The following is a 22,385-nucleotide window of genomic DNA, read 5'->3' on the forward strand; positions in this document are numbered from 1 at the left end:
CGTGTGTGTTTCAGCGAGCGCTCGTAAATCAACCACGTGGAACAAGAGGAGAAGGAAGAAAAGATAGATTCGCCGGGATGAACAAGAGAATGAGCTAATTCGACGACTCAGCAACGTGCTTCATACATCGGGCATATAAATATTTGCGTTGACTGGAACAACGACACGAGATGCGAAAGCGTAGCGCGCAGCGGAGGAGGATAGGAAGAAAGAGAAACGACACGTGGAACGAGAGAGTCGGCCGATTATTAGTGTCGAGTTACAGTCGGCCCGCGGGAGAGACGGAACATCGGCTACGGTTTTCATTCCCGCAGTTTACACGACGAGCGCGTCTAGTGTGTACCCGATGTCGTCACGTTAAGCTCTTAGAAGCGCTTAGAAGCGCGTCTCCCGTCACCCTCGTCTCTCGTCTCGTTTTGCCCGGGAGGAAGAAGTTTTGTCACCGCGGTGTGACAGTCGGTTGTTCCGCATCCAACTTTATTACCAGTTGGTCGCGGCGTGACAGATCGATCGTAAACTTCGCCGGATATGTGTGGGGCGAGCGTGTGCGTCTCGCCAGAGTCGGAGTATCTCTCTCTATCTCTCTATCTCTCTTTCTCTCTCTCTCTCTCTCTCTCTCTCTCTCTCCCCCTCTCTCTTTCACCAACGCGTGTCAACGTATGTGTACACGTGTCCCGACGCGGTCCGCACGTACGGAGATTATACAATCTCGTCCTCACTTTCTCTCTCTGTACCTCTCTCTCTTTCTGTTCCTCCAGCTGTCCCGGCGAATATCGTCGAGTTTATACAAAATGATACACGGTGCGCTACTTTGTCACACGATCGCTTAAATCCGTCCGTGAAATGTACTTCTATCCACGCTGTATCTGTGTGATTAAAGTCGAGCTAAATTATCGCCGGACGTGATTATTGCTTCTTGCTCGTCGACCGTTATCGTTGGACTTACGAAACTTATTGGACTACGCTTCCTGTGTTTTGCACATAGTCATAAGACATAAGAGAAACGTATCACCAATTGTTAATTATAGCCTTATTTCCGATCTCTTTTTCGAATTGAATTACTATTCTAACGTCTAGTTTCTTTGAAAAATATGTCTTAATCTTTTTTTTTTGTTTTGAAAAATATGTATATGTTTCTTATAAAGTAAAGCTAAATAGTACAAAAAATTACTGTTGTCTCGACAGAGATCAGAGAAGTTCATTAGTATATAAGAAATAATGTTCCGTTGAGAGATAAAAATTGTAAAATGAAATAATTTATCACATATTAAATTTGCGATTTATTGCACCGATGACTATTCTACTTAATATTCCTTAATCGAGACACAAGTTCTCATGAATTATTCATGCCGCTAAGTGAATCCCGTTGCAACTCATCGCTTCCTCGTGTTTTAACATATTTCTCACATTAAATCTTTCTTTCACATTTTCGTTAAATTGATAGTTGCACACGGTCAAGAATGTAACTTGCCGATCTGCTCGCGTTGTTTCTCGACCACGTCCGTTCGCGGTTGTCTCTCGAGGTAAGGCGACGGTATCGGAAAGAGAGAGGGGCGCGCGTCATTAAATCCTGGCGCATACAGCCTGGGTACGGGACTAATCTACGTCCATTAAGTCTAATGGGAAGAGAACGGCGTGCATTCCGCGAGCTGCCTGTCACGCGGTTCGACGAATCGCTGTCATCTGCATGTTGTCGAAGGAGCGAAGGAGCGAAGCAGCGCGCGCACGACCCTCCGTCGAACGAAAAACGAGTGTCACTGACTTTTCCGCCGGGTACGTTCCCCTCAACCCTTACCGAACGAACAAAAAGCATCCCCTGTGACCGAAACCGGGTCATTAAACGGCCGTACATCATCCACGCGAGACGTATCTCACGGGCGGGGCACCAAAGGGTGCGGGATACCAGCCCCGCCTTGTCTCATTAGCTACGAATATTCCGAGTCCTATCAGTGGTGATCGAAGGATGCTGCCGTTGAGACTTTCTAATTTCCAAATTATAACGTAAAACGGTCTTTATCTCAAACGAATATATTTTTTAGCTCTTCTCGCAATTACGACACATTAATTTTGCTTCTAATATTATCAAGAAATAAAAACGTGAAAAAAAAAAAAATAAAACCGTGCTGTAAATCTATTTTATTGTTTTGTTTTAAACAACATTGTTAATGATGAGAATTGCAGAGATCAAAAGAGGTTGGTATTATTTTTAAAAAAGCGCGTATATATTTTATTACTTGCGATTTAATGATAAATAAATTTCGGATTTTTCTCTGTATTTTGTCTCTTTTAACAAAAACTTTGTACTCGCCTGTATCGCCTGGATTCATGCGACATTACGATTCACTCATCGTACCAAGATCCTCGAGGCAACTCAAAGCGCGTGCCGACACATCGATGTCGTTGTACAGACACATTTAATACTACGTATCGGCAATCACTCAACAATGCCGGACATAGAGCGCGACATAAGCGGGCCTGTTCGTATAACAGGAAAGCCTGTGGTCGCTGCTTTCTTATTGTCTACCCTATATGTCTCCGGAAGCAGGGCCAATCCGCCGGAAAGACGAGACCGTTAACCTGCACGATCCCGAGACCTCGCGGCCGTGCATGCCAACGCTGCATTATTGGCTTTTTGTATGCTCATGTTAAGTGGTCGTCGCACACGCCCGTGCATAATGCCCGAACCCTTTACACCTCCGGGTTCCGATTTGAGCGACAGTTCCGGGCCTCGGCGTTGGCCAAAATTCTCTGTCACGTTTCGCACGATATTCTACTGTTACTACAACTTGCAAAAATATCAATATTTTTTCAATCAAATTAAAATATTTGATTTACTCGGAATTACTTTTACAATAAACATAAAGTTGGAAACTCTGTGATTAGACACATCTCGTCGCGCGAGTAATAATGATAATAAAAATAAGTAATTATAAAAAAAATAAAATATATAAACATTATATTTTATATTTAACGACAAAGTATAAAAAATAAATTGTTTTGTTATTGAACACAAGATACAAAGAGAAATTATAAGGAGAAAGTCGCGTTGCGTGTTATAAAGCTATAAGGGAAAAAAATCGAACGTGTACTGACGTGTGGTACAAAGGTGATGACGCACGCAGAAGAATTATAAGTAAATAGTAATGAATACTAATTATAAAATTAAAAACCAGCTTTTGCTTTTTGATAAATGTAAAAAGAAAAAAACAAAATAATTCAAAAAAGTCATTTCTTTTAAACGATAAGACGTGTCAACAATAACGAAAGCCTGTAGACTCATATATTATTTTTGTAAATGTTAACACAAGATACTTTTCTATAGGTTAAAGTATTTTTTTTACATAGATCTAAATTATTTATTACATGATAGCGCACACGTGCGCAAAAGTAAATGTACATTTCTCATTTACGCGCGGCACGCACGATTATGCTAAATAATGCCGCACATATATATGATCTGATTAAAGAATATCATGCACTTTACAAGTCAAAGAAAGCTTTCTTGTTCGTCGTGCTAACTCGTTCACCTCGAGGCGAAGGAAACGCGAGAATAGGGAGTGTCGCACACGAAACTTTACGAGCAAACATGCATTAGCTGAATAAGCGTAATTAAATGCGAAAAAGAAATCAGTTTATCTTGGTGTGAAAAAATTAACAACCGCGCACTCGCAAGAGAATCTTTGCTAAACGTCTTTCGTGAAATTTTATTTAAGAAGTGCGAGTGCTATAAAAAATCTATCGCACAAAACAGACATCTTGATTGTTATTCTGTGTATCTGCGAATCGGACTGACGCAGGTGTAACTGCGATTAGCTTCGTGATGTCGCGTCTTTAGTGCCGCTTAATAGCGCGTAGAACTCGCGCGTGTGGTTCCGGTGCGGCGTGGGCGCGCGCGCGAGTCGGCGCGGTAGGTCTGCGCAAAGGAGGATATCGGTCGCCAAGCCGCGACTAGACCGAATGGATGCTAAGCAAGCTGTATTACTCGATCGCTTCCTTGCATACGAAGCAGTTTCCACCGGAAGTGCGTCACGCACGAGTAGTATAGATTCCACGCGTTCACCGCTGTTGTCAACCTGGCCCGCCGCGCCTCGCCTTTAGAGGAACGCTCATCCTCGCCCGCGAGTACGTGACTGTCTGTTACATATATTTACTCTTTTGCGTCGAGTACGTACAACACGCGCTTGATCGCGTAGTTGGCGAAAATTTATTGAGAGCCTCGATCGACGGCATTGACGTAAAAGAATGCTACGAATTGAATCTTTATCGAGCTTGTTGACATGTCACTACTGGATATTGGTCCGAGAGATAATAAATGACACACACACACACACACACACACACATACAAGCTATTTCTAACGCATAGATTAATAGAATCGTCTATGATGAAAGTCTTCGAGTAAAATTCACTTTACTTTAAGTGTAATAATTTATTGATAGTCAAATATTCGTAATTGATTATATTTTCTACTTGAGCTGTGATTGAAATATATGAGTGTATGTATAAATCTATGTGTATACTGTTTACTTGTAACTGAAATATGTGAGATCTAAATATCTAATAGAATCAATATTTTTTTCTCGAGTTCATACTTCGATCGCTCGTTACATTCGCCCGAAATGAGATCCAGAAAAGTCAAAAGACAAAGCCAACATATTGATTTCTCGATTCTTTGTGAAAAATCATACGCCGATTGTTCAAACGTCGCATCTTTTGGATATCCCGAATTTAAATCTTTCTTGGATTGGCGTCCGATTAGATTTGAATTTATCAAACGAGACCTTTCACCGGTCGCGTCACGACACACTACGACCGATTCTAAGAGCGCGGAGAAAAAGCGTCGTGGCGACAGTCGCGGGTCAGCTGAGCGCTAATTTATTGGAATGTTTATGTTTCTCTTTCGTCGTCTTATCTCCGTTCGTATATGCAAGCACATCGACTATATAAGAAACATATATAAACTTGATCGCGTTTCTCGCTCGCGATGGAAAATGCATTAAAGCGCGTCAATGTTGAAAATACAACGTTGTGGAGATTTACGGAGTAATTAAGATTAGTCCGCGTTCGAACGGTCTTGTACTTTTGCGAAGAACTACGCTGCTCTCGCTGCGAGATATTGTTTTTTGTAACAACATATTATTTCACTGGCTTTAAAACAGTTGTGTCCAGTTTAAGGAACTCTAATGCTGATTATAAAATTATACAAGTACTTTTTTTTCAGTATCTCTTGTGTAAATTTTTCTAAGCAATTCTTATCTCGTGAAAACTACTAATGTTTGTAATGATTATTTTGCTTTGGATCTACTTCATAAAAACGGATTTTCTTGATATTGAATGATTTTATCTGTAACGTATGCTCATTCAAGCCAGTTAAAAAAATTTGTGCGCGTATGATAAGCTTTAATTTTTCTCCCGAAAGTTTATAAAATATATACATATATTTTTTTGCTTTTCTACAATATTACTGATTAATTTAAAACAACTTGTCTAAATCTTTAGTAGATATTCTGTATTTTATCAATAAATTATTGTAAAACTTTTTGACGATTGCATCGAGTGTTTAAAAACAAAACTAAAAAAAAATATTGACTCTGTCCGCACAATGAAATACAATTATTTATTATTTTGTTAAACATCCATTATTTTGACGGTGATTTGTATGTAAATAAGCATGAATTTCTTTTAGGCACGATAAATATTGACGTCATGCGTTAAACTTCTAATGTTATATACGACCTATGCAATTAAATAAATGCAATATAATTCGAAAAATATTTACAAGACTCACCCGTTTCCGAAGGGATAAGTCGCGAAAGCAGTGTCGTAAGGATGATACACCGAAGGATAAGGCCATACTGCTGCAGCTCCAGCACCTAGATTTTCTTTCATATCCAGTCCAGCAGCCTGTAACAGCCGAACAAATATCGAAAAAATCTTAATATTTTGTTTTCTATAATCACAATGAATAACAATAATATAACATAGAAGTTAACGATATTATAGACTAATTATTTAGAAAATAAATACTGTTAAGTAAAAAATAATAGAAGATATTATCTAATAATTAGAAATAATTAGATTATTTCCTTATGGTTATAACATGTAATATACAATCATCAACAGCATATGCATGCACAATTATTCAGTTATATAAGAACGGATAATTGCACGAGACATTTTCTATTGAAAAAAAAAGTCAGAGCGGTTTTATGCCATCCAATTTTCTCGGAGGCTATTAATACGCGAACGGGCGCGGAATCATTAGTGGTCGAACCGATAATTTTCACAGTCGTTTTAAGCGACGATGCGATCCTGCAATTTGCAGAGCGCGGATCTGCACGCGCCATGGATTTATTTCGCAGTGGAGCGTATATGCACCACACCGAACCCGGTCACTCATTATCACGCTTTTTAAATGAAATCGCGCAGAATGCGGTTAATTGGTCGAAAGATCCATTTTTAGAAACGAACGTCGCAATTAGTCCGTATCTCAACTCGGTTCGGTTCGATCTCTGCGATGCATCGACCGTGATGAAAGAATAGCTAGCAAAGCGCTGATAATAATAATTAGGATCGATGTGTATGGCTCTCTTGTTTGCTTCTCTAACCCGCGACCTCAGTTATACGACAGGACGGTGGCTATTAAATTTCTACCGTATTTCATTTAATACGTATGATAATAGACTCATAAAAGGTTCCGCATTTTTTCGCATAATTGCACAGACGCGCAATATATTCGTATTAATTATAAACACAGAGAAATAATTATCTGAAATATACACATGAGATCATAAATAAACTATATAATGAGAAAAACAAAATAGCTTAACCTAACGTGATAATTTATACAGCTATATGGCTGTGTAATACGGCAGGGAATTATGTGTAATGTAAAATTTATAATACCGCGACCAAAGCAATTACCTGGAACAGCGTAAACGCGGATGCCAAGGTGTCGAGGGCAGAGGAAAAATAAACGTTTTCACTAAAAAGTGATACTTTAATGACTTTATACGTGGGATATCACGAACGTTGGAACTCGGTGCGCGCAACCTGTATAATCTACCACCTCGTTACGAGCAGGATACACTATATACCTCGACCCTTAAGCTCGATCATAAAGAGCGACGATAACAACTCGGTCCTAGCGACGACGGCTCGGTAACACACGACAGTGTCCCACTGTTACGGCAGGACGGATTCATAAATTTACGCTTCGTCGCTATTTTCTCTCGTATTTGCGTGTGGTCCGATAACGCTCACCAAACGAATGAACAAACGAACACTCGCTGACGCGCTCCTTCTTGATTGTATATTAACATCGCATCGTCCAATTACGGCGATAACATCTCGATACCGTATAAATAACGACACGAAAGAGCACGCGGCGTATTTTTCGCGCAAGCAACGGAGCGAAAGTTATGAAGTGCATCCAATGCGGGAGCGTCAGGAAAAACTCGACGTGACTTCATGAAAAATCGAATCGCCAAACTTTGTTAATCCCCTAAATAAACACATCACTTTGGAGCATTTGGCTGGCTCGTGAATATAAAAGTTCGGATCAGAATTTAATCCGCACTCGGTGCGATACAGAAATATAGAAGTTCGTATCGGGATTTAATCCGTGTGATAAAAATTTTACGGTGGATTTTGCGCCGCTACTATTGCCGGCAAGGCGAGCATTACTGGCATCGGAAAAGTGCATTGAACGTTTCAACATAAACGTTTCGACGAGAAACCTGAGATCAACGCCGACGGAGAACGCGGAAGTGCGGCGAAAGAGAAGCTTCGCGCGAGATTCCAATGGACCCAACTTCGTTCAGACATTAGCCTCTTGCACTTTGCGTCGAGTAGCATTCGAAGTAGAATCCAAAAATCTCGACGGAGCTGTTGCAACACTACGAGAGTGTAAGAGAACTCTCTCATAATAATGTATTTAACATACGCAAGAACGTAAATATTTTCAAAAATAAATATAAATACGTAGAAATGTCAATATACTAACATGTTTATGAACAACACACAATATATTACTTCTTTAAGTGACACATTAATTTGATTAGAATCATAAATACTGTTGCCATTTATCTTCATTATTTTTTTTTCTACATGATAAAAATACTCGATATGTACATATATATGTATGTATATTGCATTATAAATTTGTCTCTCTTTTTATTTTAAAGCGTCTAACCAAGTTGATCGCTTGAAAGATAGCATATTATCATTTTTACAAGTATATGTGATTAAACAAACTAGTTTTTGTTGCGTTGCTATCTTACAAAAACTCAAATTGAATAACAAAAAGTTTCTCATTACGCAATTAGTCTTTTTTTATTAGCATCATTATGAAATTTTTATTTATATCTACGTTAAGAACAGCGTTAAGAAGTACATCTACGTTAAGTAGTAAATGAGTCATTGTATAAATTGTCATGAGAGAGAGAGAAATATATTTGACATAATTTTGTATTCTAACCAGTGCTACGAAAATATAAGTAATATGAGACTAGCTTAAGAAATTGAGGAATTTGGAATTTTTCCACAGCATAATATCATAAAAGAACATCTTTTTTTTACGAATCGCTTAAGTTTTTCATTGTATATACTAATATATATATATATATATATATCTCTAATATGTATCTTGTCGATATATATAATAGATACAATGTGTCTATTGTCTTTATGTTAAAGAACATTCTGGAAATCATGAGCACTTTTTATTCTATTCAACAAAATATTGTTATAGGCGATTCAAAAGCTATTGAGCTTATCACCTTTACCATAACCGAGCGGTTATTATACCCGAACTGTATAAGTCATACATTTTAGGAGATGCAACACACGCAAAGTTTAAAGATTCCTTTTTTGTATACAAAAGTCACACAATTAAATTTCTATACCAACAGTTTTACTTCTGTTTACTATATTTATTCATCAAATAACATCCATTTACTCACCGTGGGTGTGTAAAACGGCGCTTGTTCCGCGCCCAGACTGGGGAAGTACGCGGCCATGCCTTCGGACGCTGCTGCGGCGGCAGCGGCCGCATACGGCGCGCTGTACATGGAGAGCGCCGCCGTAGGTAAGCCTCCTAGACGCGCCTGATAGCCACCTAGCAGCTCGTATTGGCAGGAACAGACGGTCTGACCTGTCAACGGATCTGTGAAAATCGGCCGGCCAGTGTCGCAGCATCTTGCCGCGGCTGGCCCGCCGGCCGATGGCGGCGGATGACCTTGGGACGGGCTGACCGAGGTAGTGGGACTACCAGGCGGTCTCACGACCGCGCTCGTCACCGCCATCCTTGCTTGAGACAGACCGGCTACGTCTAAAGGATGATTCGTTGTCGTAACAGCGGCTACGCTGCTGACCAGAGACGAGCTTCCTGCGCTCAGAATTGCACCGGCTGGCGAGACCGAGGACGGCGCCAACGACGAGCTAACTGTCACAGGACACTGCAAACAAACAGATCGCAAGATTTCTTATTTAAGTTGCACAAATTTATATAACTATAATATAACATATTTGCAATTTGCTACTCAATTCTATTGTTTCTTTTCTCCAAAGCTAAAGCTTATTAAAAAAGGATTTAATACGCCGAGACTTTGAAGAGAATGAACAAGGCGTGTTAAAACGCAGCTGGCAGATTATAAGAATCAAAGACGATCGCTGTTGTGCACTTTGAAAAGATCAACGCAACTGCAACGATCACGTCCCCTTTTATTTCCAACGTATAAACCAAGAATCTACGGGCCCCGGGCCCATAATGTTCCTGGTGGGGCCTCATTAATTCCATATCAAACACTACGGCTAAATAGATTAGTGGGTTGAGTGCCTTTCGCGCCCGGGAACCTAAACAAACCCCCGTGAAACATCCCTAGCTCGAGAAACGCGCTTCTCCCCGCGATTGTCCCAACCATCCATCCATCCATTGCCTCGTTTCGGGTGGCCCCAAACATATTGTTGAAACCCCTGAATGCATTGTGCCGGGGCGAAAAACCTATACGAGATGCGCATTATGGCGTCGAGAGAGAGAGAGAGAGAGTCGCGTTAATGCGTGTCGTCGATGCGTCGCCGATATTTCGAGGGCCAACTGTCGCACGTTGGTCAAACGCGTGTGCGTGCACGGTACATAATGTATCTCCGTCACGTTTCTCGATCGAGATAGGACGTGTCGTTTCGATCGACAATAAAGCTAATAAAAACTAGTTCCATTATAGTTTCCGGCGTGTACATATTTGTTCACAAGGAAAAATGTGTGTGCTTTAAAATATAATCTGTATTTTTGTGTCGAGAGTTGTGTCGATTTCAAAAGAAAGACTCCGCCGACGCACGATATCTCTTTTGATTTAGAAAAATATGTTCAATATTTGCGTCACGCTTAAAAGCGAAAGAACCGGTCCCTCGACGGATGCATAACCATACGTCGGCCATTCTCTTCCAGAAATCGTAAGATTCCGAGGAGTTCGAGGGAAAAGCCGGCAATGGCAAGAATGCGCTTCGGGACTTCGGATCCGGGCAAAGGGTTAAACGACGAAGCGTGTTGGCGAGTGTCCGCGACCACGGGCCATAATTCAGTCCTAGTCCCCAAGAGAAGAAGCCAGGCGGCGGAGCTGAGTTACTCGATGCGATCGCATCGAAGCTTCTTGCCATTCGCAACCGTGCAAACCACGGCGGCAACTATATCACCTCTGCGAGGTGTCGGCCCAGTGGTGCCTCAGAACACTTCTGCCGACAAAACTTTGTATTTCAAAACTTCATAACGCTTGTTTGTGATATTTATAAAACAAAAAGAATAGTATTTAAAATTTTCTCTCCTTCTTTTCATTTTAGAAATTAAATAAAAATTGAATTTTCTTTCTCTCTAGTTTTATTTTCGTGTGTGTTAACTATTGCGTTACTAAATAATAAATGTGACCAATCTACTTTTTTTACTACTTATCTTTTTCTTTTTTATTTACTAAGCACTTATATACCTGTAGTAAAAAAATAATATTCAAAAATCTAAACCTTATGTAAGAGGAACGTGTACACTATATCGATTTTTAATTTTACACGAGTAATCATCTATGTTAGTATATTGTAAATTCTCGATAAACACTTCAATATTTCAAGACTTTGGAAGAAAATTTTTCAAAATCAATATTTTACGTGTTTAAGCACCACTGGACTCGTCGCTGCTGCTGTGGTCTTTAAAGTAGCGTTTGAGGTAGTATTACGTGGCACGCAGCACATGCCGGTTTGTGCTGGTAGCTACCGACGAAAGCCATAATTATTCATGCACCGTATACGTGCCGATATATCGACGCGTTAACCCTCCGTTTTCTCGTTTGTGCCACGGGCGCGCTAATTGCCATCACTGTGATTACTGTTGCGAATATCTCTCGGCAAAGAAACACGCGAAAAGTGCACCGCGAATTAGTAATTGAATTACGACAAAGTATTTATTTCGACTGAAGAATATTGATTTTTCTTTCTTCTGTTTGCTATAATAAAATATCAGTTTCTTCATAAATAATTTACATGGTGAATCGTTTTTAAATTTAAACGCAGATAAAAAGATAGAGAAAAATATTACGATTAAGGAAAAACTTATGGTTTCGCCGTTCTCCTCATATTAGACATATCCTACAAAACATTTTTCATGTCTAATACGAAGTTTCGCGTGCTGTTCGGGGCGACTGTTATCATTCTTTGCACGCCAGCTATTCGTTAAAACTAGAATCGTATCATTCGCGTATCTTTTTTGGAATTATATTTCTGAGTATTTTCAGAAAAAAAGAACGAAGCACACAGATATCACCCGTCAGTCGAAAAAAAATAATCTCTAGGATTTTCTACGTTGCGTTAAATAAAATTTCAGCACGCGAGAGATAATTCCTCTTTTACGATATTAATGTAATTATACGTTACTTACGTCGTAACATACGTTGGTGTAAACTTCTGCGCGAACATCCGGTACTCGATGCGCATTATAAAAACCGGTTGGCGATAAAGCGAGCTACCTGCGTGCATTCGCTGCCGGTGGAGCGACAATTCGTCGACAAACGTACACGGATATCTCAACATTGCGGAGAAACACAACGCATCTTGGTGTCGGATGACACCTTCGAGGAAAGTTTGCGAAAAGTTATCCCGGAATCGAAACCACCACTCACACTAGCAACTGGAATATTCACGGATACCCGAACCGCGTCGTCGAGATCTGTGCACGCGTCGCGAAAAACCGATATCGCACGCATCGTACACAGCGACTCGACGATGAATGATGGATCGTCATCCGGCCTGGGAAAAAAAGAAAACTCGATGTCCTCGGATTAAAAGCGGTCGTAAACCGGCGGATACCCGCCGCGCAACTAAAGACCTGTACTCGGTAACGACAGCGGCAGCACCTGGTACACGCGTCTTATGATTCGATTTGTATGCGCCGTGTAACGATCATGTCGACGCGGGAACAAAATAATGGCGCGATCCGATGTTTCTCGGAGCGAGAAAAAGCTTCATCACGAAAGCATTACCGAAGAAGATTGGAATAATAAACTGACATTTTGTAGAAAAAGAGAAAGGATGCGTGTGTGTGTGTGTGTGTGTGTGTGTGTGTGTGTGCGCGCGCGCGCGTTAGAAACTGAATTCCAAAGTTTGAAACTTTTTCTATATAATTATATTGTCATTTACATAACTGTCAATCAGTCATTGTCTGACTTATGCTAGGACGTTGCATAAATAATATTTGAAGATATGTTATTGAGTATATATATATATTGTACTACAAATTTTTGCTTTAATTAGGTTAGGTAATTGAATAAATTATACATTGTGAACGATATCGCTAATGAATTTTACTTTGACGGATCTTTCTCACAGTCCCGTGTAAGAATAATTTATTCAAGGAAAATCCAGAAGATACTACGAATGTCTCTCTGAAGCGTTATAGAGCTCGATAAACGTAAGAGTTGACGGCGGGTTACGATAGGCGATACAGAGTGTCAGATAGAGAAGAGACTTGTAAAGAACGCGAATAGGAGGTACGTCGAATCGACGGAAACGAACGACGGACCTCCGTAGTGCGACTGCACTTCCAGGATTTATAGGCCATTCGGAAGAGAATCGGTTATCCTGTGGACACAGATGCGCCGGTGTTTGCGCACGGAGCATTTGTCACGCGTGTCCTGCGAGCGAAAAGGGACCGGCGGCGGTCGATCCCGATCCTCTTTATGCGTGCCGATGATGCCCTCTTTGCAACGAGGCCCAACCGAGTCAATATTGACTCCAGGCCAGATTGATGGACCTTCCTCGCGTGTGTGTTTAGGCCTCGCAGCACTCACTTATGTTTCCCACTCACCTATCCATATTTCTCTCTTCTGTCTTCTTTATCCGTCTTTTTTTTTCTCTTTTTATTTGCTAAATGTTACATTGGAAAAAATCGTGAAAATCCTCGCTAATTCCACACAGTGCGAATGCGATTATTCTTCAAGCTCGAGATCGAGTCCGATCGATGGAGTAAATCTTCTTATCGGACGAGGATCGGCAGCTCAGTATGGCTTCAAAAACTAGTCGTACATGGAAATTGCTAAACGAATGCTATAATGAAAACGTCTAACCGAGTGAATGCAAAAAAAGTGCGATAAAGTATCCAAACGGTGTTTATAGCATATAAAATAGAACTAATTAAAATTGTCGGTTGCAAAACGGCAAAACAGGCTTTAAATTCTTCGTGAATATACGAGTTTAACGAATCGCATAAAACTTTCCACGTTCGAAAATACCTATGCGAGTGAAATTTTAACTATCAACAATTTAAAAATGTAACTATTTCCGCAGATTGCTGCTGTGCAAATTCAATTTTTTTTCGTGACGAGAAATCAATACTCTCCCGGTTATAGCGTTTTGTTTCAAATATCCTGTATAAATTATTATCTTTTCACGATTAATTTATTCGGTTTTTCTTTTATTTATCATTTAAGGGAAAAACTTCCCACAACGCAGAGAAAAACGGTTTTGTGCACTTTTTCATACATCCTACATCGCAACTCGCAATTGGGGAACGATCGAAGCGGTTTGTGAAATCTCGTTTCACATAAATAAAATATCATCAATAATTTGATCGCGTCGATATGCAGCTAAATTAATTAATTCCTCCCTGCTAATCGCTTACGGTCACACTCCCGTGGCTCCGAGGGGGAGCAAAATGCGCGGGCGTTATCGTCGACGTGATCGCCGTGGGGAACAACCGCGATCGTACAATTGTATCGTTCGCGGAGGTTCCCGAGGGGCCCCGTGGCGAGAGAGGTCTCTCGTTCGCGCGTATTTCGACAAAAGCTGAACGGCGAAACTGCGAAGTCGCCATCCGACACCGAAGTTTCGCCGTAAAGCGATTACCAGCGACGACGGCGCGTTATCGGAAGAGCACCGGTTGCGATACACACAGCAGCGTACGTACCATACCTAAGGACGTTACTCGGTTTAGCATTGTGACGAACGAGACACAACCACACTACGCACCGCCGGAGCGATACTTACTTTCGCCCGCGTCGGCGTAATCGCATTCTCGTTGACGACGCTTACGGAAGAGCGTTACTGTGTTACGGCCACTGTGTTACCGGTGACTTATCGTGTGTGGGAGAATTATTACGCGTGTAACTTACCACGCCTCGGAAGAAAGGCTCTTATCCTGACGATAACGGATACGCGAGGCGTGTTCAATGAACATCCGGCGTGAACGTTATAAGTAATACGATAATAATACTGTTGTCTCTATAACTGACGTGTGTTTAATGCTTGTCTACATATGAAATCAACGTACGAAATTCTTGCTATCGGGCTTTTTGTGTCTCCTATCGAGTGTGAAACTAACGATCACAATCGATTGACAATAAATTTCCCAAATGTTGCTCGCGCTTGCAATGTGAACGCGAGCGAGTAAACGTATCCATATCGTGGTCGAAGGAGCGAGAAAGACAGTTGAGGGAACGAGCGGGAGGCCGAAGGCGGATCTGAGTCAGCTCTAAAAGACCGGCTCGAGTAGCGCTAAGTCAGCGCGTGAAACAGCGCTAACCGCTGGGCGCGAACTTACTACCAGCGATCGTATCTATATGTATATATACTTATATATATATATATATATGTAAATGCTTGTATATATATGTGTGTATATACATACCGACATATAATACGACACGTCGCCAATCTGCCAACTTGCAATAATACGGCCATTCATAATTTTTATGTGATCGCCATCAATGGGAAACGTCTTTTCCTCTTTCACCGTTTCGTTCACTCACTGCCATCATTGAATGTGTTTCAAACTCAGAAATATTCCTGATTGTATTTTCTTCGTTTCAAAACAAGCGTTATCTTCTACTCTCTTGTATATTCTTATTTTAATTTCATTTTTTTAAGAAACATTTCCACATTCGGAATAATTATAGCTCGCAATATAAAAATATTTGTCGAAGTAGCATAGTCGAGCGATAATTGCGTACGGCACGGTCAAACAATATATTTGTTCATTATTATAATATTACCTCAAGCGCAATAGCTTATGTACTTGGTTATGATAATTTAATTCAAGAATAGAAGAAGATTTTACGATAAGAGTTAATATATTACAAGTGTCAGCATTCCATTTTTGTTTACGTGAGAATGGCTTCTCCAAAAGTTGACTCAAGTAAGGCTCGGACTTGCGACTAAAACAGATAAATACGCGTAACATACGCCGATCGTATCGCGTACAAAGTGTTCTCAAATGTGCAAGATATAATCTACTTACGTAAGTCATTTACGTATCATCCTCGTCACGCTGGCTGCGATAGTCATCGATCATTATGATTAAACCGTTTATATCACAGCCTATCGCACGAACTTTCCCATATTGTGTCGATTCGTATCGACGAGATTCGACGAGACTGTACGCAGTGATAAGACACATTGTGACATGTTATTAAGTAAAAGTCCACTGACGTGTCGCGCTCACATAGGTACATATATCTGTAATACATTGTTACAATGAACAATATAATTTCGCGAAATTAATAAGCTTATATTAAAGCAAAGTCATTCACAGTGTGTCATCACGATGCTAGATTGTAATCGCAGAATGCGTAGAAAGCGTTACTGTAATTTCATCACAATTATTTAATTAGTTGGTTCTTTTTATATATAAAAACTTAAAAAATTGTCGTGTTCAAAATTCGATACAAAAAATGATATCTTAGAGAGTTTTTCTAAAACATGTTACAAGTATATGATACATGTACGTGTATTTGTAGTAAAACGTGAGATATATAGCAGCAAATCTTCGATTAATCTTTGTTCGCAATTAGCTTGATACGATTGCACTGTTATCAACCTTTGCCACATTTAATCTCGAGATTGTCATAACTGGTGTAATCGATTGTATGTATGGAGGTAGCTAAGAATAAAACTCTAGACAATGGTGCATATGTTGCTCATTTATTTTTCGCGTTTAACTGCAGGAGAAGTTTAATACGATATCAAAGACATTTAACAGAGATATAAGAAGGATATAAGGTATCTTCCGCTCACGTGACATAGTACGGTTATTAATGTATTTTCAGCAGCGTGTTATAACATTTTATCGAAAGGAAATGCCTGTTAGTACAATAACAAATTGTAGGCTTAACCGTGGCATAGGTTCTAAACGGGATTCCTCGATACATCAGCGATGTCGACGCTCGGTTCTTTCGGCGTTGCACGGACACCGAAAATAACACGGCAAACGCAGAGAAAAACGAGCGAGAACGCGCGAAGAGCGCGCGCGAGGACGAAAAGGTCATTATTTCAATTAAATTGATCGACGCGGATTAGCGATATGAATTCCACCGTGTTCTAAATTTGATGCAAGCGCACGCGATGTTCGCTGCGGTCGTCGAAACACAGAGAGCACGGTTTTTTGGCTCTTGGTAAAAAAAAAGACAGTTGTATTTATGGCGCGACAATTTTTCAAGCTGGAATTAAACTACGAGTGAGAACTGTATCATCCAACGTCGCCGAGTGCATTCGTACGAGATGTAGATCGACATACGGCAGATTTTAATTTAGGCAATGGTCAATGTCTCTCTTAATACTATTCTGATGATTTTAAATAGTAGATACTACAAATCGATGAGAGATATGAATAGATAAAGATGGAGAAAAATGATAAATATAAAAGTGAAATTTTTATCGTAAAATTATTGCTCAACTCAATTTGTTTACACACACATGTGCTGCGATTTATTTATGGTAAATTTATATATGCTTTGTTTTTATGGTTTTATCATTTTATTACTTCCTTGAAAATAACTATAATTAGCGATTATTAAGATCAATACAGGTAATATATAAGTCAGTCTTGAATGATATAATGATTAGAGGATAAAGTGAACAATATTATATTTGTAGTTAATTAGTGTTTTAATATTAGAATATGTTATATCGTTAGAAGAACGAAAATAGTTTCTAAAGTGACTGTGTAAAAACGTAATTTATCTTAAGTAGACAAGCTTGTAAAAAACTTGATCTGTACACATTTCATCGTAATTGATATGTTTTGAATATTGTGAAATAATGCGCGCGAAATGGAGATAAATATTAGATATATATAAAAAAAAAAATTCGTTTATTGACGCGGTATTGTCAAACTTACATATCAAAAGTATGTCAACGATAAAATATATTGACTAACATAATTATTTCTTCTTTTCTTTTAAACTTCGACATAAGTGGAGTAACTCTTACTGATAACAAGCCATTCAATTTTATCAGCATTCTAACAACATGCCACGTGTAAAGTACTATAACATATAATCGCGTTTGCGCCGGCATTCCTTTATATCTTCGGTATTCCTTTTACCTGCACTTACTTGTGTCAACAACATCCGTTGCGCTAGAATTTTTCTCAGGCAATAACGTCTCGACAAATTTCATACGTGCAAAAATATCATCGATAAATGTTCACTCGTAACGTCTACACGCGACACGGAAAAGCGACAGAAACGGATGGAAAAGGTGTCGTGAGAGGTGGTACCAATTACCACTTTTGAGATATGGTCGAAATGCAGCAGCATGCGATGCTGCTATTATGACAAAAACCTTCGTTGTTAGTAAGACAAGATAATTATTCCGCCAAGCTCGGCTCTTCGATCATTTAGGCGTGGCAACACATGTTCTCAGTTCAGCCGCTATGTGCGACATATATGCAAGGTATACCTATATACATACAGCGTGTCAGGACACGTGGTACGGAACCTCTCAGGCTTGCCAACGGCTATTCATTTTCGCAACCCTCTCCTTTCGCCGTTAGGGATTCGTCCCCGCAAATTATTCGATACGCCTCGCAAAGCTAAAAGCGAGTTAACGGCTAACGACGTGTCGCACGCATCGTGATTTTAATGACGAAAATCATTTATAACGTGTGTACTTTAGTTGGTCCGCAGTCCGAAATTAGCCCCAATCGTAATTTCTACAAACGTTGATACTGTCGCGCGACTAGTCGGCGAGGTTGTTTTGTAATCGTGCTGACAAGGTTTCATATCGCATGATCGTTACATTGTTACTAATAAGGAATATGTTTGTCGACGTTTGTATATGCGTAATGTGTCTGTGTGTGTTTGTATATGCATGCACATGAGGCTAACATATGATCACTCTTCATTATTATACATTTTTCTTTCAAATCATTATATTGAATCGAGAATGTTTTGAGTTGATCTTATATTGAAAAACCTTTTTGAATTTTATTAACACACACACAATTAACACAATATAAATTACAAAAATACTAATATAATAAAAAAAGTAAACTATATCGAAATATTAAAAGTGTGTCAGATATTAAGCATCTTACAAAAATATCTCTAATAACAATATTTTTAAAAAATTTGCTTTAGTTTTTTTTATTTGTTGATGTCAGAGATATATATATATATGTGAAAAACCAAACGAACATCTTTATCAATACATCCAACTATATTCCAATACCTTGTACAACAACGATATGTTATGATATTATCGTGTCTCTTTGCTTACATTTACATTAAAAAATATCATGTTTATTCATGTTTTATATCTTTATTTTTTTTTGCATTTAATATAATTATTTTCTAAAATGTTGTAAAAGTATTCAACAAAAACTGTGATACACAAACTCATGACAAAAACGCATTACTTCTCTTTAATAATCACATGCAAAACTACGTATTAGTTTTACAAATCAGGAAAGAATGGAATATAGTGTTGTAACATTGGTTGTGCGAATGAACATTAAACCGAACACATATCTTTTTGCTGATATAATCACCTCGTTTTGCAATTATAGGATTGGCACGAAACATCGTAAACAAGTAATAAATAATTCTGACACTCTGATAAATTCAATTTTGTATTTAATAACATTTTTGTCGAAATGTTACATATAAAGATGACACTATGTACGTAGCTCGAGATATTTGTTTTTCTTTTTTTTTTGTACCGCAATGTTATCGACGATGCTACAAATTCACTTATCTCTCGAATAATTATCCATTTTTTTTGCTTGACATGACCTTTTTAAACAGCACGTTACTTTTGACGACGATCTCCGATAAAACGAAACTTTGAGTTGACTTGAAGTACAAGCAAGAATTTATTAACAAATAGTGGCGCAAGTTTTCAGATATTACAGTTTCGATTTATCTGTTTGCTTAAGTTCGTCTCTAATCATCGATTCTCTGCATCAATTATAGCATTATCAAATCACTCATGACAATCGCGCTTTTTCCGACGCGTATCTTACGATTCCAAATCTAACAACAACTTTTAAGATACAAATCTTAGGAGTACTTTTCGAAATTTTCGCGCAAGCAAGTGACACATTAATGTCAAAGCGAAAATGTCAAATGAAATGTTTACACCAATTGGCTTTAATCCATAATGTGTACACGTAAGTAAAATTCTACGCTCACGAAGCGTAATGAATGTTACTCGCGCGGATTCACTCGTGATTGAACGTACATTTAAAAAAACGTACGTCCAGGTTTCTTGAGAGTAAACAAGAGATCGAGCGCGCTCACCTGTAGATTTGGCGATCCTCGGAAAGAGAACTGTGACATGATGTGTCGGCCGCTCAGGGCCGTGATGGTCGGACGCTGCTATGCGATCATCGTTCCAAAAGTCCGTGGCATTCGCTGTGCGTGACGCAGTCACTACGCGGATTTGTCACACTTTCGCTTTCCTCGATCACCAGCACGCGCTCGAGGCGAGCGCTCACGCGGGGACCGCGAGAACCCTTTCTTGTCGCGGGGTACGACACCCTCGCGGTAGGGTGTTACTCGCGCCGACAACACACTCGCGTGCCCTGTCGTCGCGGCTCCGTGTCCGACCGCACTCGATCCTGTCGGAATCGGTGACGATCCGTAGCCGGCATATGCACTCGCACTGTCACACGCGAGAACAGATCGGAGCTTGATGACAACCGCGCAGACGGTTTTTCCAAGTCTTCTTGTTGGACTACATCCGTTATCGTCGCGGTGACACTCGCGAAGTAGTCCGTGAAGAAATTGGAGCGGATGACAGTCCCCGCGTATTGTGAATCACACTCGCGCTAGCTGAAAAAGGGACGGCGCGCCGAAGAGCCCCTTCCCGCAGAAAGAGTGCAAAGCAGCCGCCGGCACACTGCCGAAGTGTCACGAGTCGCGGTACCGACGTCGCGGAAAAAAAAGGTCGGAGGGCACGGACACGCGCAGCGCGCAATACGTGGTGCTTGTCGTGGTGGTAACGCGCGATGCGGTTAGTCGTGGCGGCTAGTTCACTTCGTTGATCCGATCGACGCGCCAGCTATGATCGGTCGCGACTATCCTCCGAATCGTCGTTTCTTTTCGACGGAATCCAGTCCTCCGCTCGGCGGATAGGAAGGCGGAGGTACGCGGGTCGCGGGTGCAAGCGAGACGGCCGTGGCGAGAGGAAGCGAGAAGGGTGGACGGAATAGAGGGAGGAGGGAGCGAGAACGTGCGAGCGCTAGAGGGACGGGACAGCAGGCTAAGCGGGGGAGGGAAGGGGAGAAACGAGAGGGAGAGAGAAAGAGAAGTAGAGTGGTAGGTTGAGCGAGGGTGTCGGAGATACACCGCTGAAAAAGGAGAGGAATGACGGAGGAAGACAGAAGGAGTGAGAGAATGGTAAGCGAGAGAGAAAGAGGAAAAGTATGTGTGTATGTGTGTATGACAGAGAGAAAGAGAGGGAGAATGGTGAGGACAACGTGGATCGCGTAAACCGGGCCGTCTCTTTTTATCCTTTGCGGTCCTTTCACGCAGCCGGTCGTCTGGCGGCCTGCGCAATCATGCGCTCCAAACTCGCGAAAGAGAAACGTGTTCGTCTTCTTATGCCTCCTCTTCTCACGCGCCGACCGCGCCGGTTGTGGGTGTTCGTGGCGCTACCGATCGCGCGCGCTCGGTTGATTCCACGCGCGCTCCGCGAAAGCGCCAAGTACGAACTGACGACGGCGCGTGTTGCTGCGTTTACGCTTGGTTCTTGTCCCAACACAACAGCGACAGGGAACAGACACTGTTCCTGCTTTGTCTTATTGTTCCCCACTTATCTCCTTCTCTTTCTCTCTCTCTCTCTCTCTCTCTCTCTTTCTTTCCCTCTCTCTCTCTCTGTTTCTCTCTCTCTCTTTCTCTTTCTCTCTCTATTCTCTTCACTTCTTTGTAGAATCTCTGTTTTTTTCCGAGTTATTTTCAATGTAAAGATGCAATTGTCGATCTAATTGTCTATTTGTTATCCTGGTGTACACTTCCACGTGATTGTCACTGAAAAATGATTTTGTTCCACATTTTTACAAGCGCGATAAGCACTGCTTGACCATCGTCAAGTGGTCGCACCTGCGCGTCAACCGATTCCACGTTTGTCCTCCTCGCTCGCAGAAGAATGACGTGATCCGCGGTTTGTAAGTTGCAATTGTACCCACGTTTCGCGAGATGACGGTTGATCGCGGGTATCGTAGGAGGAGGCAACGGGTACAGTGCCGGTGGCGCTGGCGGTAACGATAGTATCGCGCTAGTGGTGGTGGCCCGATGACGAGAGAAACGCTCGAGAGACTCGGCCGCTGACGGTGGTGGTGGTAGTGGCGGTGGCAGTGGCAGAGTCGTCGCCGTGGTTCTTTTCCTTCTACGGAAAGGGGGACGATTTTTGCGAGATGGTTTGTCCTCGGTGAGACGGGTGGGAGGGTCCAGGTTGGTGCGGCGCGCGGTATGGTGGGGACACGGGCACCACCTCTGTCGCTGATGCCGCTGATGCCACGCTCTCTCACTGCCACCTCGTACCCGCGCGCGCGAATTCGTACCGCGGGTAGCTCTCGTATTAGCACGCCGGGTGTCGTGCGTGACTCTCTTCTCTTCCCGCTCGTCTGG

At 41.0% G+C, this 22,385-nt stretch overlaps 1 protein-coding gene across 1 annotated transcript in view; it reads right to left on the reverse strand.

The window, feature by feature from the left end:
* LOC109854476 (iroquois-class homeodomain protein IRX-3-like) overlaps positions 1 to 21,358 on the reverse strand; it is a 28,781-nt gene extending 7,423 nt beyond the window's left edge. Inside the window, exons 1-3 of the mRNA XM_020427583.1 lie at positions 20,055 to 21,358; positions 8,964 to 9,458; positions 5,789 to 5,904 (exon numbers count right to left, since the gene is read on the reverse strand). Of these exons, the coding sequence (XP_020283172.1) occupies positions 5,789 to 5,904; positions 8,964 to 9,458; positions 20,055 to 20,093 (650 nt within the window). The 5' untranslated portion in view covers positions 20,094 to 21,358. The remainder of the gene's footprint in view (positions 1 to 5,788; positions 5,905 to 8,963; positions 9,459 to 20,054) is intronic.
* Between the last annotated feature and the right edge of the window lie 1,027 nt (positions 21,359 to 22,385).

This window comes from Pseudomyrmex gracilis, unplaced genomic scaffold (assembly GCF_002006095.1).
Source record: "Pseudomyrmex gracilis isolate BER0280 unplaced genomic scaffold, ASM200609v1 scaffold_67, whole genome shotgun sequence".
Lineage (NCBI taxonomy): Eukaryota > Metazoa > Arthropoda > Insecta > Hymenoptera > Formicidae > Pseudomyrmex > Pseudomyrmex gracilis.